The sequence below is a fragment of the Callospermophilus lateralis genome, chromosome 2 (genome assembly GCF_048772815.1).
Source record: "Callospermophilus lateralis isolate mCalLat2 chromosome 2, mCalLat2.hap1, whole genome shotgun sequence".
Classification (NCBI taxonomy): Eukaryota; Metazoa; Chordata; class Mammalia; order Rodentia; family Sciuridae; genus Callospermophilus; species Callospermophilus lateralis.
In genome coordinates, this window is record NC_135306.1 from 25,585,932 (window position 1) to 25,605,940 (window position 20,009).

Genomic DNA, 20,009 nt, shown 5'->3' on the forward strand with positions numbered 1-20,009 from the left:
TAACTTAGAGGAGAAAATGTTACATTCTTTCTTACAATTCTGTAAACTTGGCTGGGCTTAGCTGATGGTCTTTACTGCTCTTGGTGGTGGTTACCCGGCAGGTCAGCAGGGGCTGGGCTCTGTTGGCATGCTGGGACAGCTGGGACAGCTGGTTCTTGTAGCTTTCCATAGAATCTTAAAACCGTTCTCTCCATATGGCTTTTCTAGGAAGACTCTCCAGCAGAGCTGCCATGATCCTAACGTGGAGACCAGGTCTCCTTAGAGCCTAAAAGTAGAAGCTGCTCAGTGTAAAGGCTATGCCAAGAACTGGCACAACATCACTTTCTCTGCAGTCTATTAATTAAGGCATGCCACATGACCAGCACAGATGCTAGTGAAAGAACTAATGAAGTGTGGTTCATTGACACCACTGTAACAGAATGCCACAAACATTTTGCACATACTGATTTATACAATAGGAAAGAAGTTTCCAACAGGACCGCCCACATCTGTTTCTGAGAGTCTTGATATTGCCTTCATCGTCTGTTTCATTTGTTTTGTTTTTGTTTTGGTACCAGGGATTGAATCCAAGGTCACTTAATTGCTGAACCACATCCACACCTTTTTAATTTTTTTTTTTTTTTTATTTTGAGACAGGATCTCACTAAGTGGAAGAGGCTAGCCTCAAACTTGTGGTCCTCCTGCCTCAGCCTCCAAGTCATTGGGATCATGGGTGTGCATCTCCATGTCCAGCACCTTCATCATCTGAATGATATATTTGCTGACATTAGAGCAGAATCCTATTCTTTTGAATGCTACTCTGTCTCATTCAGATGAGTGCTGTTTTTATTGGCATCAGGTATTTGGCAGATAAGCTAGAATAAGACTGTAAACACCAGTCCCTCCCATGCTCTACACACTCACCTCCACACCATGTATCAACAGAAGCTTCTACTTATGTCCAGCAGCTGCTAGGCCATTCAAGCTCATCGCCTCAAGGAAGGAGGGCCACAGCCAAACAAAGAGAACAAAGGCATCAGTTCTCAATCTGAGCTTCAAAAGAGCCTTTTCAAAGTCCTGGCAAAGAAAACAGGTGGATAGGAAACGTTTTTTTTTTTTTTTTGAGTTTCAAAAGTGTGGCTTTTTTAATGCCAAAAGATTGGGGGACATCAAGGATGATATGTAAAAGCTAATGATCCACTTGTATAAAGTCTTCAGAGTTTCCAAGGACTGAGCTGAGGGGAGGGGTCCAAGGAGACCGAATCCTCCTGAGAAGGGAACCTGTAAGTGACACTCTGAGACCAGGTTTAGGTGCAAAATACTGATTAGCAATTAATGCCTAAGAAAGGGAGGGGGAGAAAGCAGGACCCGGCAGAGGGAGAAGTGGAATTGTGATGTGGGCCTGATGAAGCCCTGGGCGGCAGGGGGCTCTAGAGCAAAAACTGTCTGGACCCCATCCCACACCTCACCCAGGGGAAAGCTGGGCATGGTGGCTTTGTGCATCTAGAAGGAGCTGATAGCTGGAGACCATCCGCTAGCTGTCCTCAGTACCTGCAGCTGAGCATAAGGAGGGATCTGGGGAGCAGCCCACCATCCCAATTCTCTCCTCCTCGCTGAGCTTCATCTCAGGCCAGGAGATAATAGAACATTGACGTTTGGAAAACCTGAAGAAGAGACCTGTGCTGAACTTCCCGAGGGTGGCCAAGAGATGCATAGGGCCCTAGAAGTAGAAAGAAAATGGTAAGATGCATAGAGGGTCCAAAATAGGTCTTCCAGTCTTCCATGTCCCCGGTCTGAGTGAAAGTTCCCTGTAACTGAAAGAGGGTGGGACATGAAGGACCATGGACACCTGGATTTGACGGTGAGTCAGAGGACATCAATGAGCTGATAAAAGTGGGATTAACCAAAAGTCTCATAGAGCCAAGTTCTTAGGTCCTAGCTAGAATAGATGACAGTTGTAGACCAGGCCCCCTCTCCTTTTCTGCCTGAGGCTGGGTTCCATAAAACCATCCAAGTCCCACCACCTCTGTCAATATAGACAAATCTCAGGTCCTGAGCCTAAGGAAGGGGTGAAGAAACCCCAAATTGGCTGAATTTAAACTTAAAGTGACAGGGAAAAGTAACTGAGTTTATCCAGAATTAAGTAGATCTAGTTATCTGCCATTAGACAACGCAGAGGCTCTAAGTAGATACTGAGTTCAGTTACGAGGGGGGCAAAGAAGCATTTTGAAAGTTACATTTTTTATTCACTTGCACCCCTTGATTGGAAATTCATACTTCTATGTAAATATGAAATGATCAAAGGAGTACTTATGGCTTCAGTCAGTAGGAGAGATAAAAATGCAAACCTACAAAAGGATCCAAGCTTGCTCTTGGCCAAGTACATGGTACAACTGGGAATGCTATCTTAAAATCCAGACACTCAGACACTGTTGGGGCAGTCAATATTGGAAGGTGATTTCTGTAAATCAACCTGGATATATATGTACATATACAATCAAGAACCCTAGGTTGTTGACATTTTTGCAAGCCTGCTTTGGGGATCAGACTTAAGAAAATAACCAGGTATCATTCTGACTGCTGTGTAAAGAACAGAGACAGAAAAGAAATGGGGAGGGGATTGGCCATACAATATTCTGAGCAGTAAAGATTGGCCTCTTGCACTCTGGGTGATGTGAAGCTATGATGTCTTTGGGAAGTAGAGTTAAGACTCTCCCGGATTTAGGTGTATGAAGGTTAAGGGTATGGCTTCTAATTTGGGGCTCAAACTACTGGGTGGTTGATGGTGGCATTTACTGATATCAAGACGATCAGAGGAGGAAAGAGTTTCTGGAGGAAAGAGTAGAAAGCAAGAGATTTATTGATGCCATCAAATATCCACCAGGCTCTCTCTCTTTGACATCTACTCTGGAGCTTCATGGAGAGGCTAGCACAACAGATATTAATCTGAGAATCATGAGAATAAAGACAGCACTGAAGTCCCCAGGACTGGATGAGATGATTTACTGAGTTACCAAATGCAGATAGAGAGTGAATCAGGTGGGTGATAGGATTATGTCTGTAAGATTATTAGAGATTTTATTTTCTTCCTGATTGTTTTCTATATTTTCCAAGGTATTCACCATGCACATACATTACTTTTATAAACAGAAAACAAATAAAATCCTAATAAATCTGCAACCATCACTCAGAAACAAATCTTTACAACTTCTCTACAACTTCCTTTTTCCAGGAAAAAAAAAAAAAAAGCGTTTTGCCTAGGTTGAGCCTGAAAAATACTAATGTGCTCATTTAATGGGAACCTTTGAGACAGTGTTTTCATGAAAATCAACATCCCCTCCTCTTCTGCAGTGCAAACGAGACACTCACACCCTCACCTAACCTGCATCTCGCCGCTGATTGAACCTGTGCCTAATTATGTGTTGCTGCTTGAGTTCTGGAGTATGTAATAGCAATGTTTATTTGCCAAGATTGACATTGATGACTAAGTAATTTTCCTCTTCATGATTTTTTTCTCTCTCCTTTTTAAATGAAGGAGAAAGTAACTCTGCCTGGTGTGCCACTAATCCAGTGAATTGTTGGGGCTGTCTCTGGATAGTGGGAGCCATCGCAGAAGCCCAGACATGTTGGGGGTATTTTGTCAGAAACTCTAGAGAGTTTCCATAATTTATCTGGAATGACACCATGGTTTGACTATGAAAGCTCATATGTGAGACAATGCTGGAGGTGAAATAATTAGATTCTGAGAGCTGTGAACTAATCAATGGATTAATCCATTTAATGGATTCATAATTTGAAAGGGTTACTGTACTGGGTGGTAACTGTAGACAGGTGGGGGCGTGGTTGAAGGAAACAGTCTTTGGAGGTGTGTCCTTGGGGATTGTATCTTGTCCCCTAACTCCTGCCACTCTCTGCTTCCTGGCTACCATGAGCTGAGTAGTTTTCCTCCACCATGCTCTTCCACCATGATGTTCTACCTCACCTCAGACCCAGACCAATGGAGTCAGCCAACCATGGACTGAATCTTTGAAACGTGAGCCAAAAATACACTTTTCATCATCTAAGTTGTACTTTTCAGGTATTTGGGTCACAGCAATGAAAAGCTGACTAACACAGATGACTTTTAGGTAGTGGTAAAAGGGTTTCTTAGCCTGACCATTTATTCCCTTCAACTAGAAGTCACTATGTCCCTTCTATGCTTCTAGCCCTCCAGAGATAGGTACATGTGTATGCTCTCAAGCAATGCAAATTCTAGTGATCCAATCTGAGTTGTTTGTTAAGGGTCATGATGACAGAAGTACAGGACAATATAGAAGCTCAGAACCAGAGAGAGTGTGGTTCAGGGATAAGGTTACCTGGAAAGGATAATAGCTAACATCTATTGAACTGCCAGGCACAGTTCTTCATGCCTTATATAGATTAACTCATTTATTTCTTCTAGTACCTGCAAGGCAGGTACTGTTATTATTCTCATTTTATGGAAGAAGGAACCCTAAGGCACAAAGTGGTTAAATGTGAGTTATTTAAAGGCAAAGAGGAATTAGCTAGGTTAGAGGTGGAGGAAAGTGTTTCAAGCAATCACAGCCGGATACGTGGAAAGGCAAGGAAAATATATAGGACCTGAGTAATAATGGTGGTGGTCGGGGGGTTTCGCAGGTTTGTTTGACTTGGCACCTAGATTGGCAGGACCTTTGCGGGAGATGTAGATGGAAGGTCTTGAGATGTTAGGAGACAGGGAGTGATGGAGTCAGATTTTCCTCCCCTGGGCTGCCTTGTGTGGTCTGATCAGATCAGAGAAAACCAAACAGGAAGTGGTTGGGGTAGGTCTTGATCAACAATGAAGTTACAGCATAGGAGTGAGTGAAAACAGAGGCTGATGGACTTATGGACAGAGGCTGATGGACGGTCGGAACTGGGGACCTATTGGAGGTGAGGGGCTAGTGTGAGGCAGGAGTTGGGGCCAAGCAGGTTTCTCCTGGGTGACTGGGTAAATGATGGTGTTTCCCTGAGGCTGGGAGCCAGGGGAGGAGCCAGCCTGGTGCAGACAGATGGTGCATGAGGTTTGTTCTTTGATGTGCCTTGAGTCTGGGTCTCCAGGGAACAGGAGAAAACAGCCCACCAAACCCAACAGAAAGACAATGAGATGTGGGTGGAGACCTGAAGGCAGCAGCCACAGCCAAACAGCAAGCACCTGGGTCCTGCCTCTTATCTGCCGTCTGAATTTTCAGTATCTTCCTGAAAACTATGGAGAAGAGGACCTTGGTGTTCTTATAAGCATAAGGTGGTAAATAGAAATTAATGGGATCCCCCTCTCAGTGTTTACTGTCTTAATGTTAAATGTCTTCGACATTTTCTATCTCTATTTTACAAAAATAATTTTAAGTATGTAGTCACGAGACTTTTCCTATGTCTATCACATAAACATAGGAAATGTGGCCCCCATTTCACCCTCTCTTCTCTGTAAGTGCTTAATTTCTCCAAACTCATATTCTCCTTCTCCAAGGGGTATGAGGAGTTTGGGAAAACCCTTTCCTTTGAGGGAGGGAAGGCAGTGCCTTAATTATGAACATCCTACTTCACAGGAAAGGAAAGGAAGAGACACAGGGCAAGTCTTGTTCTCTTGGGCCCATTTCAAGTCAGTAGCGGAGCTGGTATTTCAGACCAGGCAGTTCCAGAAGGCCCCCCATTTCCACCTGCCCTCACCACCTCCCTGAGACGGAGCCTGGATAGATGGAGGACACAGACTTGGAAGAGACGCTGCCAATCCTCTTCTTGTTTCCAAACAGATACTTCTATTTCTTGAAAAATAATGAGTACTAATGGGGTTGGGTCCCCAACACGAGAGCAGCCGGTCTGTGAAGCACCACCTTAGAGTCAAGGAAGTGATTTGAGTCAAAGAGATACAGTGTTGTCTGCAAAGCCCAGGAGACCCTCTCACTTTGGCCAGAGAAGCTTGTCATTATTCCTTCTGAGCTAAAGGATTAATGAGAAGGCAAACTTTAGGTTGGAAATACCCTGTTCTGCCTAAATCAGTGACAGGTTCTCCCGTAGAGGATCCCAGGGGAGCATCCCACGAGCCTCAGCCCTTCCCATTGGCCGTAATTCCTCGGAGCACCCATCCAAGCTCTCAGTTTTATTATTCCTTCGCTGAACAGTTCTTCAGCACCTATGTGAAGGGTTCTCATCACCAGAGAGCGCCATCTTTCCTTCTCCTTCATTGAACCTAGATTTTTTTTTTTCCTACCCCTTTCCTATTCCAGATAGAAATCCCCATTTGTCCAGAACAATCCAATGATGGCAGTCAACTAGCAGAGGCTGTGTGGGGACCAATATAATCGACCCATCTAGATTATAAGGATGGTCCCATAGACGTTGTTGGGGAGAGAGCTTCCTCTCTCTTCCCTTCTAGGTGAGCACTACAAAGCAATACAGCGGGAGCACTGAGGGTCATGCTGTGACCATAGGGGAACCAACGTGAGGGTGCAGCTGACAGAGCAAAAGGTCAGAATCCAAACCCCCGATGACATCCTGGAGCCACTGATCCTGCTCCGCGGTAGATCTGGACTTTTTTTCTGACTTTTTGAAATCGTGCCTTCCCTCATTGTGTGAGCCAGTTTGAATCTGAGCTGGGATTTTCTATTACTGTGCTCACAGCACAAAGCCTCCTGACTACATCAATGACTCCTTTGTTCCAGGCACAGTGCCAGGCCCTGGGAACGCAGTCAATGAGACACAGTCTTTGCTCACCGTGGTGTGAGGGAGGCACGCAAGTGCGCAGAACATTTCAGTTCTGAGTAATCGGTGCATGGATCTCAGGCAGCCCGGAGGCTGCAGAAACACCTGGGAGGCAGGTTCCTTCCGACCTGGGGAGAGGAGCACTCCTAGAGGAGGGGGCATTTAGGCTGAGATATGAAGTGTAAGGAGATCTGTTGGAGGAGAGATATGTGCTTTGAGCCTGAGAGACGGGCTCAGATAGACATTTTAGAAAGATCCCTCTTGCAGACTGTGGAGTAGAGAATGTTCTATCCTCAAAGGTGCATGCATATTGGTTCCCAGAAGACACAGGGTTAGACACTCAGTGTGTGCTTGGTTAATAAATCTTAGGGAGAAAAGTCACATACATGTTCTGAGGATTGAAGAAAATAATATATAGAAAGAAAATTGAAGAAAATAATAATATAAAGCACTTAGTTTTTCCCATAGTCTCTGCTCAGTTGATAATTTTTTTTTTTTTTTTTTTTTTTTTTTTTTTACAGTACTGGGGATTGAACCCCGAGGCATTCTGCCAACCCTTTTTGTATTTTTATTTTGATAAAGAGTCTCTCTAAGTTGTCTAGGCTGGCTTTGAACTTGTGATCCTCCTGCCTCAGCTTCCCAAATAGCTGAGATTATGTGTATACACCCTGACACCCAGCACATGCTCAATTGATATTAACACTTATCATCATTATTGTTGCAGTTCTTTTTTCTTTTGGGTAACAGGAATTGAACCCAGGGGTATTAAACCACTGAGCCACATCCCCAGTCCTTTTTATTTTTTTTTATTTTGAGATGAGGTCTCATTAAGTGGCTCAGGGCCTCACTAAGTTGCTGCAGCTGGCTTTGAACTTGCGATCCTCCTGCCTCAGCCTCCTGAGTTGCTGGGATTACAGGCATATGTCACTGTGTCCAGCTATTGCTGTTGTTTTTAATTATCAAATGGCTTGGAACTTTTGTTGCCAAGGGCTCTCTAAGTCTGATAGGGAGACCAATTCAGATCTAGCCTCTTTACCAGGTTTATAAGCAAGGATCCTGCAACGTTTATTTAGACCAGGATACTGACTTTATTTCTGTCTCTAGTCGGAATGAATAACTGATTTAGGATGATTAATAGAAACAAGACATCTTCCCACTGCTGCTTTGGCCAAACTACGGCCATCCGTCCCCTGGGTCTGGGGCGGACAGTAGATATGAGATGCAGGGTAACTGGCTAGAACTTTGAAAGAACGAGAAATTTCTGCACCTGCAAGAAAGCATTCTGTAGAACAATACTTTTGTTTTTAAAAGACTTGAAGAGAATTGCATTAAGAAAAAAATATTAATGTTTGAGAGTGCTACCTGAAAAGTGAAACCATGAGGTCCCCGTGAGCCGCGACTCCTTTCAGAAATCAGTGTTGATGTTCTTCTCCCTCATTTTCTGATGAGTCAACCTGCAAACACTCACCGAGCATCCTTAGAAGAGGCCAGGTGTGCCCACGGTGTAGGAATATAACAAAGGGCCAACAAGGAACATTTGTTTCAGACTCTGTGGCCCTCCTCTGGCCTGGATACTACCTTTTCCCATGGCACTTTCATAGTAGATACTATTGGTCTCCTTTTATAGATGAAAAGGCCAGGCACAGAAAGGTTGAGTAACCCATCCAAGGTCTCAAAGCCAGTAAGAAGATGATATGACGCCCCAGCCCAGATCTGCCTGACCCTAGAGCCCGCACTAGAAGCTCTATCGATCTTGACCTTCTATACCCACTTTTCATTGAAGAAATCCAGGCCATTACATTTTTTCAAAGATCAACAAGTGAAAAAAATCTGTAAATGTGGTAGGTGATGTATTAAACCAGTGGCCACATATCAGGGGCCTTCCATTGACCATGCATCTTTGCTGCCCTAATCTATTTTTATCTTAAGCCTCCTTAAGGGTAGAAACCTGTTGTCCCTTCTCTACAGATGGGGAAGCAATGGTTTCGAGTCAATGAAGAATCAGGCACAATAATAATGAGCAGAAGGCTGATCAAATGAATCAACTGAGCATAGACTATAGGGGAATTCCTATGTTAAATGCCTTATGATTTAATCCCTATAACATACAGTTGTGCTCAGTACCTGTTGGAGATTGGTGCCAGGACTCCCTGTGGATGCCCAAATCCATGGGTGCGCAAGTCTCTTATATAAAAGGGCATAGTGGTTGATACGACCTATGCACATCCTCCTGAATGCTCTCAATCATCTCTAGACTACTTAGAATACCTCATACAAAATAAATGCCATGTAAATCCCCATTGTACTATATCACTACGGGAACAATGACAAGAAAAAAAATATCTACACGTTCAATGAGATGCAGTTTCCTTTTTTCCAAATATTTCCCATCCTTGGTTGCATGACTCTGGCTGTAGAACCCATGGATGCAGGGGGCTGACTATGCATGACTACTCTCGGGCCGGTAACTCCTATGCCAATAACACAGATGGAGAAACTGAGGGGTGAGGGGACCAAGCTAATTGCCCGGCTTCCACATGTAAGTGGACCGGTCAGGATTTAACTAAGGCCACCTGGTCCAGGCGCCTTGCTCTTTCCCAGGGTCAGATTGGGTTCTCTACAGTCTGTGGGCACGACATGGGGTAGAAACTGAGTCAGGTCGATCTGCATCCTGGAGCCCTTCCTCCTGGCCAAAGGCCTTCGACACCCTGGCACCCGGGTTGACCTCAGAAGGTGCAGCAGGGTGGAAAGCCTTTCCTGGCCCACGTCTGTAACGGCGGTGGACGATGACAGACCCGGGACCCCCAGTCCTGGGGAGGGTTTTCTCTTTTCTGCTCTTGGCCCGTTGATGAGCCCTGTCCTCCTCTGGCCTTGGTGACCCTTCCCTAAACAGTACCTCTCCTTCCAAAATGCCCAGCTGCCTCTAGGCGAATTCCCCTGTCAGGAGAGTGCAGACAGAGGCAGGACTTCCCTCCTCCAAGGGCCGCCCAGGGAGGTAGAGCCCTGGGAGTGAGTGGGATGGGCCCAGGCCTGGAGCTGCAGTCTCCCAAGCAGCTTTCTGGAACAGGCTCTTTCAGCTTCAGGGAAAAGGTCAGAATTTCAATCTCATGTTTTCACACATCTTAAATGGATTTCGGAGGCGCTGCGGCTGCCGGCTCCTCTCTTTAAACAATGTGGTTAAGCTGCTGTAGCTGCATTCCTCCTGCATTGTGATGTGGTTTTTGGAAGTCATGCATGCAGTTAGCTAAATCAAACTAAGCTGTTTCATTAATGGGAGCAAGCTCAAGAGAGAAATTGCGAATAGGAACAAGGCAAGTTTGCTTTGCAGCCCTAATGCAAAAAGCCAGATAATTAAGTAGGCGGGGAAAGGAAGTGTCCCTTCAGACTCCTAGAGGGACTCTCTGTCTCTCTTTTATTAGGTGGTGGTGGTGGTGTTTGTGGAGGGGTGTTGGGAAGGAAGTCCTAACAAAAGGTCTAAGCCCCAGCCCCTCTGAGTGAGCTTGTTCTGTTGTATGGAGAACAGAGAGGTAGCCAACTTTTTTCAGTTCTGTTTGGCTGGTAAGCTCTCTACAACTGGTCCCCCACCTCCCACCTGGGATCCCACCTCTAAGACAAGGCTCATCAGGTCCTGTACCTCCCACCTCCAAGGTGCAGGGACAGCACGTTTCCTTTCCTGTTAACACTCCATCACACCCCGACCCCATCTCCAGAGCCACTGGCCCAGTGGTTCCCTGGGACACATCATGTGTTCTCCAGTCAGGAGAATGCAGCTCCTTCCCTCCTGGGTAATCAACATGTCCAAGTCATTTCTATTTAAAAAAAAAAAAGTCCTCTGCCCTGTCTCTCCCAAGTTCCTGCTCCACTCTTGCCTCATTTCTCTCACAAGGGAGAATGTTGACACTGCCCACCCTACATGTCCACCCTACATGTCCACCCTACATGTCCACCCTACATGCCCACCCTACATGTCCACCCTACATTTCCACACCCACCACAGACGATCCTGGTTTCTGCCCCACCCACTCCAGGGCAGCCACGCTGCTGTCTGATTTTTAGACCCAGGAGATCTCTCCATCCCTTTGCTTTCCACCTCTGAGCAAGAGAGGAGGAGAAGGGTCAAGGTGATCTTTGGAGGGGTGCTGGTGTTTGGTCCTCGGTGCGTTTTCTCAGAGAGCCTAGAATCGTAGACAAAGACATTTTTCATCTACCAAGCTGCATATTTTTACTTAGATATTTAAAAAAGCAATATCAAGCTCCGAAAGAAAATGTAACATCGATGCCAAATCAGATGAGAACTAACACTTGGTATCAACAGGAATATATTTGAATTTAAAAAGGCTAGCTGCATCTGACAGCAATGTGTCTCAGCTCCCGAAAGCCTGAGCTGGGTGGGGGGTGGGGGAGAGGAGAACATTTCATCATCCATCCATCCATCTCTTCCTCAGACGTTTACTGAGTCCTGATTCAGGGCCAGGTTCTGTGCATGGTGCTAGGGAGACGAAAACGAGGAAGACAAAGGGAAGCACATGGGGTGGCAGTTACGAGGATGCAGGTTGGCTCCATCTTGCAGGGCTCCATCTCGCCTGAGCTATGACTCCTGGCATTGACCTAACCTTTCACCAAGCCTTCTCATCTGTCAAATGGGACTAACAGTAGTGGTGACTTCAGATGTTAATTAGGGTTATAGTGGGTTGAAGTGTGATTCCCTACCCCAGAGATATGTTCACCTGGAATCTGTGAATATGAACTTATTCCGAAAGACTCTTTGCAAATGTGATTAAGGATCATGAGATGAGATCATCATGGGGTAGGGCGGTTCCTAAATCCAATAACTGGTATCTTTAGAGAAGAAGAGAAGGGGAAAAGGAAGATAGAGAAGGTGATGGTTTCAAGTCAAAGGGAGAAATTGGAGTGATGAATCCTTATACCAAGGGTGCCAGTCAGTTTTAGTTACTGTGACTTAAACACCTGACAAGAACAACTTGGAGCAGAAGAAGTTTATTTTGGCTCATGGTTCCAGAAGTTCAGTTTATGGTCAGCTGGCTCCATTGCTCTGAGTCCAAGAAGAGGAAGAACATCGTGCGGAAGGACCATAGCAGAGTGTAGGTGCTCAGTTCATGCATGACCAGGAAGCAGAAAGAGGGAGAAAGGGAAGCGACTGACATTTTCAGGAGATAATAAGCTTGACACTTGGCGGCACCTCGTGGCCCCTGAGATGGAGCACTGTTCCCTACGCCACCCTGGGCATGAGATTGGGGGACCTTCTCACTGACACTTTCTCTCTCATTTCCTATCTCTTCTGCACTTGAGGCTGACAGAGGAGAGCGGGAGGTGGGAAAGAACACTGCAGCTCCTTTTATTTTCAGCCTGTAAGTGGGCCTTATCCTATAGCTCCTCTGACATAATGTGACAGCCGGGGTTGAAGTCCTTCCAAAGGCAGCAAGAAATTACCAGCTTGAGCTCAGCCAATACAGAGCAGAATCTTCTTCTTACCTTTGTGGGATCTTTCCACCCAGGAGGCTCTCTCAGTGAGCCCGTCCTTACTCCAGCTGGTGATAGCTTTGCAGCAGTTACAAACTGCTTTACATTGCAAATAACAGGAAAACCCCAAACAGCAAATACCTTTCCCTCTCCCATCCCCAGCTCAGGACCAGAAGTTCAGGGCTGGTGAATCCAGGCTCCCAGAGCACACCCACAATGCACTTAGAGACCTGGCCTCCTTCAACTTGCTGGTCCACCCAATGGTATGTGTGAAAGTCTCTCAATTCCCCATTCTTCTTGATCTGTAGTTGCAAGATGGCTGCTCAATATTCCAGAAGAAATTCCAGGGGGAGAGAGAGAGAGAGAGAGAGAGAGAGAGAGAGAGAGAGAGAGAGAGAGAGAGAGAGAGAGAGAGACGGACGGGTGGTAGAGGGGAGAAGAAAGAAACATGAAGGAAGAGCTGGAATCTAAACTGGAAAGAAGAAAATCTCAGAGAATTTCAATAGACTTCCACTTGTATTTCACTGGCCGGAACTGTGACTCATGGTACTCCTAGCTGCAAGGGCAGTTAAGAAATGTGTTTTGAAAAACTGGGTACATTACCATTCCAATTAAAATCAGGCTTCCACTGTGTTCATAAGAAAAATGGAAATGATCAATATTGGGCAGGGCGACCAACAACCACACAAATACATTCTTTGTTAATCTGAAATCTGATGTGTGTAGACCCCTTGCTTAAAATTCCTCACTGAGTTTACAATACTTAGGGGCTCCTTCACACCTTTATATTGAAACTATTTGGCTTGGCATTCAAGACCCTCATGAACTCCCTGATGAACCTTCTTTGGTATTCCTTAATCAGGTCACCCAATGCCACCTGCCACACCTAAGATACCAGATTGACCTGTTTCACCTCTAATGTCCCTTTCTCTGTCCCTTTTTCTTGTTGGCGGAGGCTCCACACCAGTTAGTCCACCTTGTTCAGTGGACCTGCTTCTCCACTGCACCTGTCGCCAATCCCTGAGGCAGCCAGTCCCCTCCCTCCTCCATATTTCCAAATCACTTTATTGTTTTGTAAATCGCTCCTGTAAACTCCAAGTGGAGTCCACATTAACAATTTATCTTTGGTGCTTGCCATCAGTTTGGGCATGATAGCTCAAGGTCAGGTCCTGGGCCAGATCAAACTGGGTAAGACATCTTCCCCTCTGATTAAGCAGACTCTTTTAAAGACTCTACATTGTTTTAAGGACAGCTGAATCTCCAAGTCTGGCCTCTCAGATATGAATAACTTGACTGTGCTGAAATATGTATAAATTAAAAAAAATAGCAACAAAGCAAGATGCAAGGTTGAATATTGCAATATTTTCACAAATAAAGAAACGAAGGTACAAAGGGCTTTAAATAACTTGCCTGAGATCACACACTAAGTGGGTCAGTGGGGGAAATCTGAGTCTAGGTGATCTGAGTCTAGACGCCTCAGTCATGACCATGTTGCACATTCTGCTTTCCCCTCGTAAGTCCAAGATCATGATTAAGTTATTCCATTCGTGGCGGGTGTTGTACAAATTGATAATGCCTTTTTGAAAGTTAATTGCACCTCTGAGGATTCATTTTAGTGAAATGATCTATAGTCAGGGTAGGTGAGAAATACACAGGCAAGATTGGACTGAATGATTATTTATAATATTGCAAAAAATTTAAGAACCTGAATGTTCAATAACATTCTGGAGTTAAAAATTATACTCATGTATTTCTATCCAATGTGTTATGGAGCTCTGTGTAGTTTTTAGTTGTGAAGACTCTATAGCAACATGGAAAATATTTATAATAAGAAGTGAAAAAGAGCATGTTATGAAATTGTTGACCATGATTAGAGGCATGTAAAAGATGTCCAGGAATGAAAGGGGTAGAAAACATCCCTGAATTAGAATGTGGGAGATAGTAAAGGAACTTTGATGTTTCCTCTAAAACTGTCACATTAATAATTTTAAACATACATTAAAAAAAATAAATTCTTAAGGTCAATGCTTGGCCGACCCTTAAAACTCCATCATTTGGTTCATCTGTGCAGAGGAAAAGAGAGGTATTATGCTAAGCTTATTCCTCTGAGAGCTGTGATATAATAGTGTGACATCATAGTGAATAAGGAGAGCCACAAGGGAAGAACTTATCCTACAGGAATTTTGGCTGAGCTTAGAACTAAAGACGGTGTGTGAGTGGCCGATTTCATACATGCCTCCCTGAATCCAGTGTTCCCCTAGGTGGACAGAAAACCCACACTCACCATCAACAGCTTGCTTCCCCCAGGGTTGTCATTGTCATCACAGAATTGCAGTCAAAGTGTCACAAGAAGGACCAAAGCATCCAGCAAGACTCAGCGTCTTGTGGTGGTTACTTCTCTCCGTCTCCACCCTCATCCTATTTATCAAGACGCACCCACGTATGTCTGCCCTGCTTGTTGTTATACAGGAGCTAGCACCAAAGACTTGCTAAAAGGAATTGACAAAGTGCATAAGACCAGCGTCTTGTGGTTTCCCAAGTATAAGTTCCTTGCGTAGCATCTGGATGGCCATCTTAAGGAAAAAGTTTCCCTTTTCTGCCCAAGAGCCCTCTTACCAATACCACCCTTAACCACCTGCATTAGGACCCACCCAACTGTGATTCCTGAATTTCCCCCATAAAAGTCTCAGAACCAAAGCCTGTTTTGCCTCTCTCCTATAGAGAGATGGCCTTTGTCAGCTCTGACCAACTCTGGTGAGGTGTGCTGCTTCCTACTTGAGGCATTTGAGTGATGGGCAGAACACCCCCAAGATCTCAGCAACTGACTTACCTTCTCTCCTTTATGGAAACAGGAGAGACTTCAACTAGCATTCCTAGAACAGGCTCTCTCTTGAGCATTTAATAATTGATTGATCCTTTTTTTTTTTTTTTTTCTTGCTGGTAGACAAGCTCAGCCACATCTGTGGCTTACGTGGGCCTCATGGAATGCATTTTTTTCCATTTGCCTCCATCATCTTTGCCACTGAATCATTTTTCCCTCTGGGCCCTGACTTATCAAATTTTGGGGGTCACCTTTATAGTCTTGTCTTTTAGCTCTCCCCCAGTGAAAGAGACACAAAGAATGAGGAAGGGTGAGAACCAAGTTTTTAGAATGAACTCTGAACAAATTGCCAGCCATTCTTAGGACTCTGGTGGAGGCAGAGTGTTGGGTAGCTCTGAGTGCAACAGCTGACACTGTTGATTTTAATTTGCTCTTCTAGGTTTCATAACTAATTTTTTCTTTGCTTTACAACACGGTAGCTCAAAAAATAAGTGAATGGTAATAATTTGGTGCAGGATGCACAGTCAGATAGTGACTGAAGCTTTCCTGTTAAGGGGGACAACACTGTGACATGAATCCTCCAAGTGGCTGTGACTTGCAGTTACTTGAAAATGACTATGCTTATAAACTCGCCTCAGCACTGGCTGTTCCTTGGAAGCTTCATACATCACTCTGATTCACAATTTTGATGGAAAACATTCCCTCCATAATATTCTCCCATTCTGTGAGGATACCTGATGTGGAAATGCTAGCATTTTAGAATTCTAGCCCACACCTCACCTTGATTTTACCTCCGCTGTTCACACTTGTGTAGATTCAGCAGGTTGAAATACGTCTCGTGCACAAGCTTTGAAAGGCAATGCTGTATCATTTCTACACTTGCTATCTGAAGGAAGGAATTCATATCCACAAATGATTTACAACAGATGACATAAACACATGTGAAAAAATTCTTTATTAATTTCTCACATTTCATTACAAAATGTATGTTGCAAACAACTTGAATAACCTACTTGTGTTTTTTTTTTTGTTTGTTTTTGTTTTTGTTTTTAAACCCTTGGCTTCAAGGACTCAGAATCTCCCTCATCTTTTACCAAGTATCGGGAAACACTGATTATTGTAGTCAATAGGTTATCATTCTGCTATTTATTTTCTTCTCTCAAGCTCTGAAAAAAAATGTCCTCTGTATAAATTAAACAACAACAACAACAAAAAAATGTTGTAAATTCTATGTCATTACAGTCAACAGAATTATAATAATGCATCCAAAATGTGCGGCCACAAAATATCAGGTATATGTTTGAAAAAGAAAAAAAAAATGACATTCTAGCCTTGTTAAAAGGATAATGGTCCCATATTTTTATTAACAGGTTAGCAAAACAAAATCCAATGGATTACAATATTTACATGTTATTTGAAAAATAAAGTAGTGATAAAAGCATGTCACAATTATTTTCTTTTTTTCCTTTTTCTTCCTTTTTTTTTTTTTGTTTTTTTGTTTTTGTTTGTTTTTTGGTAATCATTACAAACACCCAATCCAGGTATGGAACTGTTTAATACATTTGAAATGAGGCCAATTAAAAACAAATATAGACACAAAATGAATCTTTGTCTAGAGAGTCCACACTTTCCCCATTTTCTGGTTTCCACATGATGGCCCCCATCCCTAAAAAAAAAAAATTAAATTAAAGTCCTACAAATAAAAATTTTTTAACAGCAAGAAAATAAAAGAAGAACATGCTTTTCAAGTAAGCACTTATTCCACAAATGCAACATCTTTCCATGGATTTCATTTGAAGCTGTGTGGGACACTGTCATCTCAGCAATCCCCCTTCCCTTTCTTCCCTCCCCCCTCCCCCAACCCTTCCAAGTTAAAAAAAAAAAAAAACAAAAACAAAAACATGAAAACCAAGACTCACGCACACACGTGTGTACACGCACATACACACACACACACACACGCACGCATCCATGCACAACCAAGCTAACACACACATGGGCTTCTACAAACCTAGGCTTCAAGAAAAATTCTTCTCTACTTTTTGGAACGAAACCCTTTGTTCACAATCAGAACAAATGTAGACTTAGATTTAGTCTAAGCTGCTCCCTCCAGAAGACGCTAATATGGGGAAACAGCAGCTGGCAGCTAGATTTAAAAAAAAAAAAAAAAAAAGTAGTTCTCCAGGCTCCTTGTAGGATATATGTCATTTCTTGTCCACTCTCACCAAAGGGATGGGATTCCAGCACATCCCCTCGTCCCCCCCCAAATAAATGAGAACCCCCCAAAACACAAGGCAAACAAAAACACAGATTTTTAAAAAATCACACACAAAAGCCAGCCCATCCTAACAGAAATTATTGGTGTGAGACGGATAATGTGTTAATTTGACAAGCAACAGAAGGGTGAAGAGGACCTCTTCTCTGGCCCACGAGCTGCATAGCTGTGCCGAAAGTTTGGTTCTTTAGTTAAATTAAAAAAAAAAAAAAAAAAAAAAAAAAAATGAACAAAAGAAAAAAAAAGTTAACTTCTTTGTTATTTTCATGTTTAAAATAAAAACATTCCTATTCACAAAAAACTAAATCTCCCTTGCCCCCCAAATTAAAACAACAATAACAACAAACACACAAAAAGAAACAATTTATATGAAAAAAACTGAATTGTGCTGTGTTTGTAACACTCAAATTGATAGGAAATAAACGTGGCGAACGAAACGGCTCGAGCACTTTAAAATCAGCTCACATGGATCTACCAAATGCTAAATTATAGTCGAACACTAATAAACAGCTTACCTGGAATAAAGGATGACAATTCACAAACAGTTATCTAATAATTAAAGTCTGTTTCTTTTTTTTTTGTTTTGTTTTTTACTAAAATAATTAAAAAAATCACAGTATTTTAAGAAATAAAACCCACGTGGGGATTTTAAGCACAATTTGTGTTCCTTTCTTTAAAACTCTTTTTTTTTTCTCCATTCACCATCTTGCCCAGCAGTTCTCTCTACATTTAACCACAAGGACGACAGGTAGTACTGACAAATGCAGAGAATTCCCTTGGTTAAGTTTGAGGTACTAGGAAACAGGTGACTGTTTTATGCAAAGCAGTTTTTTTTTTGTTTTCTGTTTTTGTTTTTTGTTGTTTTATTTTATTATTATTATTTATTTTTTTTTTTTCCCAAAGCGGCTGCAGTTAGGTCTTGAAAAAGCTTAAGGTATTAAAACTAGAAAAACGCACCGAAAGTTGTGCGTCAAAAAAGTTGTTCCCTATGAGAAGTCTTGTACTGTCTCCGGAGCTTGTTTGCACACACTGTCCAAGACCGCCATGGAGCGCACCGTGCCCACGAAGGTGCTTCCATATCCGCCATGAATAAAACTTCCATGGTGAAGATCCCGAAGAAAAAGATGGAGTGATGGAAAAGGAGCCACATATTCCAACCATTTAAATAACTTTAATTTACATACTCACTCACACAGGTACCAGTGCTTTGAAAATAGATTGTTCAGTCCTAAAAAGCAGCTTTGTTCTGTCTTCTCGTTTTTCTGTCCCCCCCCTTCTCAAGCCCACGCCGGCCCTCCCACTTTTTCATCACGGTTCAAGTAAGGTTTGATTAAGAATTTCACCAAACTCTTATTCGTTTTTGGCCTCTGCATTCTCTAGGAGAGATTTGTCGGCAGCTACTACACAGATGGCTACTGTTTCACTCTTTAGGGAAAAGTCTATTCCAACTGGCTCGTCGTCATCTTCCTTTTCCTCTATGGAGGGCATCTTGACACTGTCCTCCACGATCTCCTTCGGGAGGATGTCTTCTCTGCTCACTTGCTTGGTGTCATTCAATGCCCTGGGGCAAGGGGTGGGGGAAACACGCATGGAAGAGACAGATGAGTATATAGGCTTTTCCTAATTAAATATAAAAAAACCCCTCATGTCTCTATTTCCACCATCCTAAAAAGCCTTTGGGGTTTCCTTTGAACAGGGCTACAATATATAACTACATTGCCAAAGAAGGGCCTTGCTATCTGTAATACTGAGGTCAACTACTTCCATATCTTAAAGATCTGGACTTACATTAATATCCACTATTGTACTGTGTTTCAATTACACCGTGTTTTGTTTCCAGATGAACATAATAATTTTAGGTTATCTCTTCCACAAAGTCAAAAGTGGTAAAACAGCAAGAACTGCCGCATGCTCACATTTATCAGGTGAACCCAGAAACTCTGAGATTGACTATATTTATTAAGACAAAAAGGTACTAAAAGATTTACTGAACGGGACCAGTAACAAATAGCTGAAATAACCAAAAAGTAAAAACCTGAAGTTGGAACCTGCACACATCTTGGGAAGCTAGATAAATTCTCTGTTAAGTTGCCAAACTCAGTGTTTTGGGGCTTTTTTTTCCCTCAGGGAAGGACCAAATCTCAGCTTCTCTGTTTGGTGAGCTAGAGGTACCTTGGAGAGGGGACAACTTTAAGACTATGATCTTGGAAGTATCTGACAGGCGTGCTTCTCAATGACCTGGGAGGAAGGCAGAAGCTGGCTTTGACCTTGAGACAGGGCAAAGGCAAGTTCGAGGCACTCAGGGAATGGCCAGTCACAGAGGCAGGACAAAAGCCAGATGTCTACACCCTGATTCACACTAAAGGGATGCTGGCGGGAGCAGACACCATACTTGTGCCTGTAGGCTGCCCTGGGGTGTGTCATTCATAATGATGGTTCTCCCCTCTCTGACTTGTGCCTGGATAGCCACTTAAAAAACCAACAGAGCTTTGTAGTGTTTTGAACAACTAATAATAAAAAAAAAATCAAAAAAAAAAAAAAAAGGAAAAAAAAACCAACAGAGAAGGAGAAACCTGGTCCCTTCCTCACAACTGCCTCTCCTCCCACGACCTAGAAAGTTGGCAAGGAGGGATCAACATTGTGTTGGGAGATCATGGGAGGGAGGAAGGGAGGGAGGGAAGGAGGGAGGGAGGGAAGGAGGGAGGGAGGGAAGGAGGG

General features: G+C 43.4%; 1 protein-coding gene across 3 annotated transcripts in view; it reads right to left on the reverse strand.

The window, feature by feature from the left end:
* Positions 1 to 17,591: 17,591 nt before the first annotated feature.
* The window catches only part of Znf462 (zinc finger protein 462), a 131,931-nt gene continuing 129,513 nt past the window's right edge, over positions 17,592 to 20,009 (reverse strand). For all 3 annotated transcript variants that reach the window (XM_076845723.2, XM_076845722.2, XM_076845721.2), the window contains exon 13: positions 17,592 to 18,852. In XM_076845723.2, the coding sequence (XP_076701838.1) occupies positions 18,642 to 18,852 (211 nt within the window). In that variant the 3' untranslated portion in view covers positions 17,592 to 18,641. The remainder of the gene's footprint in view (positions 18,853 to 20,009) is intronic.